The sequence below is a fragment of the Tetrahymena thermophila genome (assembly GCF_000189635.1).
Source record: "Tetrahymena thermophila SB210 genomic scaffold scf_8254449, whole genome shotgun sequence".
Classification (NCBI taxonomy): domain Eukaryota; phylum Ciliophora; class Oligohymenophorea; order Hymenostomatida; family Tetrahymenidae; genus Tetrahymena; species Tetrahymena thermophila.
The window spans coordinates 69809-83061 of record NW_002476228.1 but is presented as its reverse complement, the minus strand read 5'-3'; the positions used below and the strand labels follow the sequence as shown (position 1 = coordinate 83061).

Here is a 13253-nt window from a genome sequence, read left to right as displayed (position 1 = left end):
TCTGACTTTTTAAAAATTTATCTATGTAAGTAAATATTGTTTTTCATAAACAAGGAGAAAAATTAAAGTCAAACCACCTTTGCTTTTGTTGGATTACATTATTTTTTTAATTATTTATAGGTTGCAAAGTGTTGAAAGATATTTATAAAATGAAGTTTTTACATTTTTTTTTATCAATTAAATAAAAAAACAAGTAATTAGAAAATAAAAAATATTCTTGATGTAAGTAAATTCGAAAATAAAATACTCAAAATGATTTCATACAATTTTTAAAGTATAAACATATGTATTAATTTTACAATAAATTATTCAAATCTATTATCCTTAAAAGTTTTTTAGTGCGTATTAGTTGGCTATTTAAAAAACCTCCAAATCTTATCCAAAAAACCAAAAAAATTGTGGAGAGCAAAATCAATTAATAAATTAAAATAATAGTTTGAAATCTAATAAAATTATCATAATTTTATTGACTCAGATCATTTAAAAAAAGTCCAATTGAACTTATTGTTTCTACTATAAATTCTTCAAAATCATTAAATTACTTAAGATCGTAATCCTAATTAAACTAGTTTAAAGCTTTATCAATGTTGATTTAATTATTTTGCTGGAGCAAGTTATGCAATTCAGGAAGAATAGAAATTAAATTTTTAAATGAAGTGTTTAGACCTTACGAAAGCAAACCTTGGTGAATACTGTAACAAGATTATGATTAACTAGCTATATAATCAGTTTAATATTTCTTATATTTATTCAGAGTATCACAAATGTCTCCTTCCAATATTTTGAAAAAGAAGTCATCAAAATCCTAAGAATTATAGCTTTAATATATTTAAAAAAGTTAATATCTAAAATATAAAAAAATCTTATTTACCTCTTTATTGTATATTAATTTTGAATTAGGTAATATAAATTACTTTGTATTTATTAGCTTCTTTATAGCAAATCTTATAAATAATCTTAATATTAACTAAGTTGCATGGGTTTTAAGTTAGGTCTTAGCTTTAATATTAAACTTAAATAATTTATAGACAAACTTTCAAGTATGTACGCTTAGACTTCATAGATCAATTCTTTTAAATAATTATGATATAAAAATTTATTTATTTTAAAAAAATCTATTTAATATTAATAGATTCATTTCATATTTTGTTTTTTCTAATAACTTTAAATAGTAAAAATATTAAAAACAAATCAAAAATTATTAATCTATTTTCGAATTTATTCTTTTTGATTCAAGTTTTAAATAAAATTATTTAGTGAATGAAGTTGCTTGAGTTATTTAAATAATTTTTTTGTATTCTAAAAACAACTTCTGAATTAAACTATAAGATTTGATTTTAACGTATTTTTATCTTTTTAAAAAGAAAGGAAATGACTAAATTTAAATAAGAGTTTTGTAAATGAAAATTTACATCCAGTGTAAGAGATATTTTCAACAGAATTGAGGTAGCTTGTAGTATTAATTTTATTCAAAATAGGATTGATTAAGATTAAAAAATAGATAAATAGCATCACTATCATGAGTGCCCAGCTTAATTTTTATAAATTTGAAATTCTACCTATTGTCTACTTTTTAATCTCACTGCGGTTTTCTATTTTTTTTGGTGGCTATTTTAATGTTTGAGAAATTTTATTTCTATGATGTTCTTGAGCTTGATTAACTTGTAAAATCATAGTATCTAACTATTCAACAGGGAAGGTTGTAAATAGCCCAAGAATAATTTGCCTTTAGTTTTGAATGTACCAATATAAAGGCTATATAGTGGCTATACATAAAAAAGAAATGACGATGACTGTAGTCATGTAAATTATCAATTATTGATCAATTGTGTCATCCTTACTTTTCTGTTATTAAAGCATTTTGTTTTGAATACTTGTCAAAGTTGTTACTAAAGTCTAAATATTTTTAGAAGAATAAAATTCAGGCCTTCCGTTTCCTAATCCAGCGATATAACGGAAAACTGTAGAAGAAATCAGCGTATCACTGTAAACAACAGAAATATTTAGGGCAACATAAGGAAAGGTGTTAGGTATAGAATTTGAGCCAACGAGATTTTTTGGATCATAGTATTTTCCAAGCCAAAAGATTAATTTATTATCATTCATTAAGCTAAAAACCGTTTACTTTGCACCTATATGTTCTACACTGCTGATGTACTGCATAAAACTTTATAACAGGGTAGAATTAAGCTAATATTTTAAATTTTAGATGTAGGCATTTTTTTAGTTTTAATTTTGAAAAGAGGGAGTTTATATTTCTTTAAATGAAAGGAGCAAAGCTAAGTTTTAAGTTTTGAAAATTTAAGATAAATTAGAAGAGTATTTCATGGGCCAAACAAAATAACTGCTATTGCTAAATGAGTTTTGTGCTACGGTAATGACTTAGATGAATAAAAATATAGTTAATCCTATCATAACAAAGTAGCTAAGTAAACCAATAATTTTGGTCATAGAAATAACGTTAGATGATTAATTATTGTTCAGATACCTCTGCAATCTTCCTTTGGAGTGTGCAAGTTAAGATTCTTTTGATTTTTAAGATTCAATTTCTATTTATTCTTCTAACTTTCTTTTCAGTTTTTTATGATTCTCTTCTTCATCTAATCCTATTGATTATTTCGTTTCATCTTCTTCTTAAATGCTTGAACCTTTCGATTATTAATTAAATTTATAATCTTCGTGTTTTTAAAAATATGCCTGTTTATTACAGTTTAGAGCGAATAATTTTTCATGACTCTTTGGGCTAAGTTATAAGCTACTTTCCTATGATTTTAATCTGCTTGAAAATTATAATTAGCATCTTTAAGTTTGGTCAAACTGTTTGTCTAGTGATTGAAAACTAGATATGTTCTTTGTTATTTAAGTTTACTATTAATTATCAATCGTGTTTTTCTATCTCTAGGAATTTAGATTTATTTAAGAGTTTACTTTTGTGTTTTTTCCGAATTGCTTTCTATTACCTAATGAGTCAATTTGGAATTATTATTATTATTTATGCTGATTAAGTAGAGATGGACTATCGATTGAGTAAAGATATCCTCTGGTAGAAATCTCTTCATTTAAATAAATTTAATTAGAAGATTTGATGTCAATATTATTTTTTGCATAAACATCTTTTCTTTCTAAATTTTATTTAGATTACTTTTAATAAGATTCGCTCATTGTTCTTTCATCCAAATTTAGAATTTACTGAATCGGCTCACCATTATCTCTATTTTAGACATTCAAATCAATTTGCTATTTTGAAATGTGACTTTTTTATTGATTAATTTCATTTTATTTTTATATATCTAATAAACAAGATAAATCTATTTCTCTTTCTAAAACTTTTTCTAAATTTTAATTTGTGCTGTTTTATAAGATGAAAATCAAAAATTCAATAAATTCGAAAGAGTAAACACCCAAGTAATTATTGAGATTATTTAAAAGATGCTCTATAATCTCATTATTTTTATTTAAAGGGTTAAGAATTATCAACTTTGATACTTCTAGGTATTACAAATTTTTAAAGTATTAATATTTTGGGTTAACTAGTTGGATCTCCATAGAGACAAAAGTAATTTATTCTAAAATAATTTCCGATAATTAATTTATATTTAGCATTTTATAAGCAAGTTACTTTAAATTTTATTATAAATTTTAGTAATTTATAATTAAGCAGACATGTTAAAATTTTTTTTATATCATTGGAAATTCAATTTTTTGAATTTCATATTTTTATTTTAATCGTAGCGAATCAGTTATAATTTAACTTTGTAATAGTTTAAAATAGGCATTCAAATTATTTAAGTTTTAGCTAGCATATGAAGAAAATCCAAACTATTCACTCAAAAAAGGAAATAATTCAGAGATATTTATGTAATTAGCTTAACTAAATATTTAAGGATTAATATTGAAAAGAAAGTAGTACAGATTTTTTGTTATTCCTTAAACTAAAAGAGTATCTGTAAAGTAGAGAATGTAATCTAATTAGTTTTTTTCGTTTATATCTTTAATTTCAGCAGTAAATCCAAAGTTTTGTATTAATCCTTTTGATGATTCACTTCTTTCTAAAAATTAGTTTAGCTGCAAAGATATTTTGACAGGAGTAACAATAAGATTTGTTTTAAAATGATTTACTTGAGCAAATATTAAATTCTATTCCATTAAATTATACTGTTAATCATTTTTCTTCTTATTTTCTTCAAAGTAATTGCTTTGTTACTTAGCAATATTAAAATATTGAAATATAATATCGTCATGAATTGCACCTATTGAATTAGGCATCAAAATAGATATAGATTTATTGTAAGCATATTTTTAACTTATCCCAAATATTCTTTAAATTTATTAAGATGCTTTCTTTATTAGAACACTCTATTTATCGTTAATTGTGCAAAACAAAACGCACTGGCCTTTTTACAGAATATTTTATTCTTCTTTGATTTCTATATATTTCATATGATGAATCCTTTGATTTTATGATGCAAAACTAACTTCATCTTCACAAAATGCTATTGTGTTCAAGTAAAATATTTTCAAATCATAAAGTTACGAATTAGAGTAATTCAGTTCTGAAATTGCTTTTAAATTTATTCTAACTCTCCTCACTTGTAAGTCTAACTCAGTCGCCAAACATAAGAGTTCTTTAACATTGACATCTTTATTCTTCATAATACTTAGTACCTCTAGCTTCAAATTGGAAGCATTTTAAATTTAATTGTATGTTTCTTACACTATCTCTTCATATGTCAATATTTTTAAAAATCCATTGTAAAAAAGATTTTGATTTTCTGATATTTGCTATTCTTAATGGTTTAAATCACCATAGACAATTTTTTCTTTTTGCTAATATGCAATAGACTATTCACACTATTTTTTAAATTTAACAAATTTTTGATGGATAGAATTAGCAATTTATTTATCCTTGATCCCTATTTCCTTTAATTAAAAGAAGCGCATATAAGTAATCCAATAAACCTTGTAATTTTTAAAAAATTCTACTAATGATAGTAAAAAAAGATATTTTTCATTTTTCTCCCCTTATTAATTATAAACTCTTTAATATTCAGAGCACAAAGTACTTTTGATTTTATTTATTTCCATATTTACTTCAAAGGAAGCAGAAATATTTAGTTCATAATTTTATATTTTTAAGCATTCATTTTTAAGGGAATCATATTCTTAATTCTGTGCGTTTAAACTAAGTAGGTTAATAAGCTAGCTCTCTATTTATTTAATATTTTGCTTTTCGTTAAATAACTCTAATCTAATAATCTAGTCAAGTTAATTTAAGTTTTTTATTTTTTTATTTTGATTAAAGAGCTACCACATATATTAAGTAGGTTTAATTCTTTGTATCATAAAGAACTATTATCCAATCTTAATCGATATTGGTAATAATACAATAATCCAAAATGTTAATGACGTATTTTAATTACTATTAGAACTATTTAAACCTAATACTAATAAACTAACCAAAATAAAATAAACCATCAGAAAATTGTTAATTTATTCAGTTTATTAATTATTATACCTCAAGTATAAATTATTAACAAGTAACTTCAATATATAGTAAAAAGGGAGAATAAATAAAAACTCACTTCCTCCCATTTGCACAACAAAAATGACAAGAAGATCGAATAGAATAATTAAATTTGAGCTTTTCGAGTAGGGTCTTGACAAGAAATCTGCAGATTTAAGTGTAAATTCATAATCTGAGTCATTAATTGCAATTTCTTTATTTTTAAAATATATCTGTAAGTTGTAAGAAAAAAAAAATACAATATTACCTATAAATAAAGTTATCAAAAAATTTACAAAATTGAGTAAACTAAATATCTAGCATGCACTAATGTAGAGTAGAGGTAAAAAAATGATCTGTCTGTAAATGAGAGCAAATAAAGAAAAGTATTTCTTAAGTAGATTGAAATAATTAAAATGATACTTATGTACTTTTATTCGAGACTTTTAAAACAATAATTTTTAAGATGAATCATATTATTTTTTTTATTTTTAGAAAAAGACAATAATCAATAATAGTAAAACTAAGAGTAAAGTGAAATTTATAATTAAGAAAATAATCCTTAAGAACTCATAGCAAATAATTCTTTTAAATAAGCAAACCAACTTGTCTAGATTTTTATCAATTGTATCAGTATTAATTTTAGAGATGCATGCTAAAAATATAAATAAATTTTCTAAAGCTAGGAGTATAATTCCTAATACTATTCCTCTATTCCTTTTTCTCACAAGCTTAAAGGACTTAGTTGAATAGAATTCTAAAAATAATTAACTAATAGATTGGTAATTTTTTACTTTGTTATTTAAAACAAATTTTTTATTGCTATTTCCTTTTTCTTACATTTTCTCTGTATATTTTTTTGATTTTAATTTATTATAGAAGCTATTAAAGCAAGCAACTTAATTTGCTATTTGCAATTATAAAAAGATATATAAATCAATCTAAATTTGATTATAACTGCAGCTAGTACTTTTATTAATTTTAGTTCACATAAATAATTGTAATAATTTATTTTCAGTATTTATTTCTGATGGAATGTTATTAATTAATTGTATTTTTCAAATATTTTTAATTTAAATAAATACCTTACATTTTTATGAAGTAAACTAAAATAAATTGTTTTTTATTTCAAGAAACATGCATTAATAGATTGCTAAGTAAGTAATTAAAGAATAGCTTTTAATAATAGATAAAATATTTTTTTAATAGCTATAATAATCAAATATTTCATTTAATACCCAATCTATTTTATAACAAAATAAGTAATTAACACATACAAATATTGCTAATATTTATATCAATACTTTAATATTTATAATCAAAATAATAAATAATAAACCTACTTTTCAAATTACTTTTTTTTTTATATAAGTAAGTTAGTAAATAAATAAGAATTTAGATCAAGCTTTTTTTATCAATTATTTTTATAAAGTAAAGTAAAATAAATTGTTTTTTATTTCAAGAAACACGCATTAATAGATTGTTAAGTCAGTGAGTAAAGAATAGCTTTTAATAATAGATAAAATATATTTTTAATAGCTATAATAATCAAATATTTCATTTAATACACAATCTTTTTTGCAACAAAATAAGTAATTAACTTTTAGAAATATTGCTAATATTTATATGAATGATTTAATATTTTTTATCAAAATAATAAACCTACTTTTCAAATTACTTTATTTTTTTTAATATAAGTAAGTATATAAGAATTTAGATCAAGCTTTTTTTATCAATTATTTTTATGTAAGTTTTAGATTTGTCTAAATAGTAAGTAATTTAAATGAAGTAAGTAAAAATTAGCTTTTCATAATAGATAATATTTTATAAATAAATAACTATCAAAATCAAATATTTCATTTAATACAAAATGAATAAATGAATGATATTTGAAACAAAATAAGCAATTAATATATAAATATAAAGATATTACATATTAATAATTAATACTTTAATATTTGTAATCGAAATAATATTAAATCCTCTTTTTCAAATTACTGAATTTTTCTTAATATAAGTAAGTATATAAGTATTTTAGATTAAGCTGTTTATATCAATTATTTGTAGGTAGGTTTTAGATTTGTGTAAAGAGCTATTTAATTAACTGCTAAATGTTATCCATCCAAAAGTGAAGACTATTAGCATAATAACTGTTTAAAATATTATAAGCACAATCTAAAACAAAATGATATAATTATAATATTAACTGTTTATAGTTAGGATAAAATTATTTAGACTTACTATCGTCTGGTCTATAAATTCTGAAAACTTTATAAAATCAGGTAAGTTGAATGAAGACAAGAAGGAATTTATTTGCTATAAAGACTAAGTACTATTAGGTAATAAATACATATTGTAAAGCTAAGGAAATATAGTGAGTACTTACTTATAAGATACAGAAATACCTTATAACAAAAGCCCCTGATAAGTAGATTAACATATTGAAGTATCTATAACTGTAGAGTTATAATTATACTCAGGATATTTTTGGAATACATCACATAAATTATTTTAAAAAGAGGAGAAAAAAAAAGAGTTATAAAGCGATTGAGAATATCTATTTTAAAAAAAGAATTAATAAATTAATTAATCTATCAATATAACTTAAATTCAATTAAATCTAATTAATTGTTTACCTTGTGTCTTAATATTGAGAATTTATTATCCACTGAATCGTATCTGTAATATTTTGCTATTCTTATATTAGTTAGTTTATGTAATCATAATACAAGGAAGGAGACATAGGCTTAAGAGTTGGATTAATTTTCATAACTAATATATTGAAGTGCATCGCGATATTTTCTAATAGATATGACCTCAAAGAGTAAACATTCACTATTTATTTTATATTTTAAAATAATTTTATAGAGTTGTTTAAATATTTTAATTAATTAATTTTGTACTCATAGTTATGAGATCTAAGGTAGTTTTATTAAGATAATATTGAGTTACTATCTTATTTACTATTGGATAGAAAATTAAAAGCAAGTAAATAAGAAATACAGTCAAATTTATTTTTGCGTTAAAGCGAGGTAGTTTTGTAATTGTGCTTATATTTTACTTTCTGACATCTTTTTCTCTTTAACTTTAATTGATTTGTAAAAGTGTTTATTTCATCTATTAACTATTTTTATTTGAGTAAATTGAAAATTATTTTTTGCTGATGTATGAGTCTTAAATAGTTTTTATTAGCTAGTCAATTTTTTGGGTTGAAAATGTAGCAAACAATTAAATGATTGAATCTCTCTCTTTTTGAACATGATAATAAAGAGGTATAATGATTCCAATGCAAAAACCATTAATTAGAATGATTAATATCATCAACGTTGTTAATTAATTTTAAATTTATTATTATTAATTTTGTTAATCTGCAAGAATTTCATTTTGTATCTGCTTTAAGCTTGTTATCTCGCTTAGTTGGTTGCCTATCAAATAATATTCAGGTCTACCATTTCCTAAGCTGTAAGCGTATCTAAATACTAATTAAAACCCAGAAATAATTCCATATTAAACTGAAACATTATAGGGAGTAAAAACCATTTAAGTTGGAGTTGAAGGAGTTTTGTTTAAAATGCTAGAGTTGTAATATTTTCCAAACATGAAAATAAAATAATGGTTTCTGAGCAAGCTAAATAACTTTCTATCTGTACTAGCTCTTTCCATTTCTACTATTTATTGATTCAACTTATCTTTGTAGTATTTTACATTTAGCTATGTATAGTTTCTAAAATTGTAAAATTATGTAGTATTAGCAAATTTTAGGTTTTTTGAGTACTATGTAAGCTAGAATGCATTTTAGTATTTCAAGACTTCACTTAAACGCGATATATATTAAGTAGGCCAGCTAAATACTTGATAATCTTGATATGTAGAAGAAATAGAAGTAGTCATTTAATAGAACTATATCCAGGTCATGCATATCATGGTAATGAAGCAAACTACACCTACAACATTTATTGCTTTTATCACTTTTAAAATTGACTTATCAGCCATAAGTTATTGCAGCAATCTTTTTACTGAAGAAATTGAATTTTTTGAATTAGTTGAAGCTATGTCATATTAAATCTCTTGGACTTTTCTCTTTTGATGTTCTTTATCTTCTTGGATATTGTCATTTTAGTAGTACCCAAAAGGTGATCCCGTGCTACAAAACTCTTCTTCTTTTTTTTAGTAATTCATTTGAATAGAATTGCTAAAGCGTTTAGCTTTTAGGTTATCCTATTTGGAGTTTAAAATTTATGTACTCTCCATATTATTTTTTTCTAAACTAACTTATTCTTAATTTACAGGCTATTTTGCAGATAGTTTAGGATTGATTTCATGATTGCTTAAATTTATATCACTTACATTTGGAGAGCGTCCTTAAATTAAGGTATCATTCTTATTATTTTTTTGACCATTAATATCTTGATTTTACTTCTACTTAATTTTATTTGCAGTATAATTTTCCATTAAATTAGAACCGCTGTAGAGTGAAACTTATTTTGGCGAAAAAAGTTTGGTATCTTAATAAGAAAGACAGAGTGAAGGTGAATATTGCTATTATTAAGTTTAATTTGGAGCATTTAAGTAGTTAATTTAAGGAGAAAATTAAATTAATTTATCACTATAAACTGGAGAAAGTAATAACTATTCACTGGCAATTTAATGTAGTTACTATTATAATTAATTTTTTTCATTATTTGATAATAAATCCTTATCAGGCGAAGACCTTTCACCAATCTATTCGACTTTGCTCATTATAGGATTCTAAACACCTTATTTACAAAATAAATGAAATATGTTAAAATTCAAATAAGTTAAAATATATAATTAATTAATATTACTTGCATCAATAAAAGTAGGATCTTCAAGTATAAACTTAGTATCCTAAAAAGAATTAAATATATTTTGATTATCTTAATTCAAGTATTGATAGTTTAGATCTTCATAGACCTAGTTTTCATTTAAATTTAAACCTATATTAGTGCTATCTGCATCTTTTAATAATCTATTTGCCTTACCTAACTTGTTCAATTCTCTATTATTTTACAATTCACTATTTTCTTTTTTTCCATTTAAGCTATATTCATATTCTTCCTATTCATTTATCACATCTTATTCAAATCTATTAAGATTTGATTTAAGCCTTTATTATTCTACAATCTGATCAAGAAGTTAAACTTAGCTATATTTAACGAAATTTTTATTGGATGAGAATTAGTTGTTCTGTATGGAATCAGAATTAGAGATTTAGTTGAGACTTATATTCTGTGGGCTTAGCGCATTATTCAAAGCACTAAATGCTTAGAATGACGATGATGCTTAAATTGGAAAATCCAAATGCTACAAAATTAATTATTTTTCTAATTCTTAAACTACCTTTTCAAATTCATTTTGATTTGCAAATAATTACTCATATATTTGTTACTTTTTAGGATGTTTTATCTGAGAAAGAATATATTGAGCTTAATCATTTGGATTGAGCTCTCTATGTTTTTGAATCTAAATATAGCTCACATTTTGAATACCTCTATAATTTATTTTTTTTATAGTCAGCTGCAAAAATACAAATTAATAAGAACTTAATTCGTTTTTTTTGTTATCTATTCTTTAAAATGCAATAGATTTTTATTTTAAACTTTTCTGATTCATGAAGCTTTTGGCAACATTAGTTTATTTATTATCTTGAACTTTAATAACTATAAAATTTATTTTTTTGCCTTTACTTTAACTTTTTTTTACATTTTAATCTTTTAATATTTACTGCATATCTAATGTCAGATTAATATGATAAGGCTAAATACTTTCTTAATTATTCTGATTTGATATTATTGTTGGTACATTTTAGTTATCTAAGGATCCTATTAAGAATGGAAAAATCTATTTCATACTCATTTTCTGTAACGATTCATAGCTAGAAAAGAGAGAGAAGTGTATTTTTTCTGTCAAGCCCAATATATTTAAGTTTGTTTCATCATATAAAATGTATTAATATTATTAATTAATTAATTTAATTTTAGCTGTAAGTCCAAATGAGTTATTAAAATCTAATAGTCTATTAGTTCTTATGTCAATAGCTACTGGCTAAATATAAATGGAATTTAATTGAGCAAATATTACTTAGTTATTCATTCTACAACCCATAGATCTATTTTTTTCTGACTAGCTATTTAAATTTTAATCAATAATTTAGTTTTTATCAAATACTTAACTATTTATTGCTTCTCCTTCTAAACTGAATGGTATGTTTTCTTCTAAGAAGCTCTCTAGATATTTGTGATGTAGATTTTAAAATATTTATGGTATTATTAAGTCTATACTATTTCCGATAATATTTTTACTGCCTTAGTAAGAAAAAATTTCTTAAAAGTTTGATGAAACTTAGCTTATAGTAAGATTCTTTGAATCTTTATAAGATGCAAATAGAATGCAAGTTTTCTAATCAAACCTATCATTATTAGCTCTACTGCTTAAAATTTCATCATTTTTCTATTTTTTAAATTGCTCTTTATTTTGTATATTTTTTCTAAACTTGTTGATTTACATAAGGATAATATCCTTTTCGTTGAAAGCTATATTTTCTAAATATAAAGCTTACAAATTTAAAAGGTCAAGGCTGTCGTCATTCATTAAGCAAAGAGAATTTAAATTATCTTTTAAAATTTTTGTTTAGTCTTGCATATCCTCTACTTTCTATATTAACTATGTTGCTATGATTTCTTTTTATTTCATTATAGATAAAATTTCCAGCTTTAACAAAATGACAGAATCAAAAAGCTCGTATGATTATTCAAGTCTCTTTTCAAAAACAATCACTTCCAAATACGAGCAATCAAATGGATTATTTTTACCCATAGTATTTCTTAGGATTGATCTTTTTTTTAAAAATAAAGAATTTATAGAATGGAACAATTATTTCTGTTTGAGTGATAAAGTTTGATTAAGTATGAGCTGTAAATATAATAACCAATATATTCTATATGATTCAGAAATCTCAATTAAGAAAACGAAATAATTTAAAAGTTAATCAAAAGCTATTTCTTTATTTCTTTGTTTATTTTTAAGACTTTTTTTGTACAAATCCTTCAAAATTTATTTGACGCGATATTTAATTATATTAATGTCTGATTGTTCATCAAAATTATTTTATTATTCATCAGCTTGATCTTATTTGTTTTTTTATGAAAAATTATTTTAATAGCTCAAAAATTGACTTTTCTGAAGCTTATTTAGCAAAGTATCGTTAGCAGAATAGAATTAGTTAGATGAAAAATCTAAATATGAATTAACTATTGAATTAAGTATTTAAATATCTCTTTTATCATTATTTCTTGAATTGATTATCTCACCAAAAAAGTTGAGTCTTATTATCTTGTCTAGATTATATATCTCACTTTTCTTTTCCCCAACTATACTTTAAAATTCTTCAGTTATATCTTATTGTTGCTTTACCAAAATAGCTTTCGTTATTTGATAAAAAACAGGTAGAAATGATATGAAAAAAAGGCTTATTAATTGATTAGGAAATTTAAAAGAAATTGCGATCTAAATTATTAGACTAGCAAAAATAAGATAAAGATGAGAGAATAGGCAAATAAACTTTGATGCATATCTATAAAACTAGCATGTAAAAAATTAAATTGTTAAACTTAGAAAAAAGTATATGGTTAAAATCAAGCATTAGCATGAAGGAGTAAATACAATAGCACAGAAGAAGCTAACCTCAGCCGCAGTATTGAATATAAAGAAACCATATGAAAATGGTTTT

At 22.8% G+C, this 13253-nt stretch overlaps 3 protein-coding genes across 3 annotated transcripts; all 3 read right to left on the bottom strand. All coding sequences in view use genetic code 6, as the record gives it.

Annotated features, from left to right (window-relative positions):
- Positions 1-208: 208 nt before the first annotated feature.
- TTHERM_00773300 (transmembrane protein, putative) lies at positions 209-5322 on the bottom strand. The gene is made up of 3 exons (XM_001031583.2): positions 1413-5322; positions 872-1070; positions 209-818 (listed from the first exon to the last, which is right to left on the bottom strand). Exons 1-3 carry the CDS (start codon positions 5311-5313, stop codon positions 248-250), a joined length of 4671 nt encoding a protein of 1556 aa, XP_001031583.2. The 5' UTR covers positions 5314-5322; the 3' UTR covers positions 209-247.
- A 152-nt stretch (positions 5323-5474) lies between these two features.
- TTHERM_000773299 (transmembrane protein, putative) lies at positions 5475-6595 on the bottom strand (the record flags this gene model as incomplete). Its single annotated transcript, XM_012799592.1, has 4 exons — positions 5475-5515; positions 5583-5717; positions 5772-6410; positions 6589-6595. The coding sequence occupies 4 exons, from the start codon at positions 6593-6595 to the stop codon at positions 5475-5477; spliced, it is 822 nt and encodes a 273-aa protein (XP_012655046.1).
- Positions 6596-7492: 897 nt separating this feature from the next.
- Positions 7493-12340, bottom strand: TTHERM_00773280 (transmembrane protein, putative; the record flags this gene model as incomplete). Its single annotated transcript, XM_001031581.2, has 4 exons — positions 7493-8060; positions 8140-8338; positions 8407-10260; positions 10330-12340. The coding sequence occupies 4 exons, from the start codon at positions 12338-12340 to the stop codon at positions 7493-7495; spliced, it is 4632 nt and encodes a 1543-aa protein (XP_001031581.2).
- Between the last annotated feature and the right edge of the window lie 913 nt (positions 12341-13253).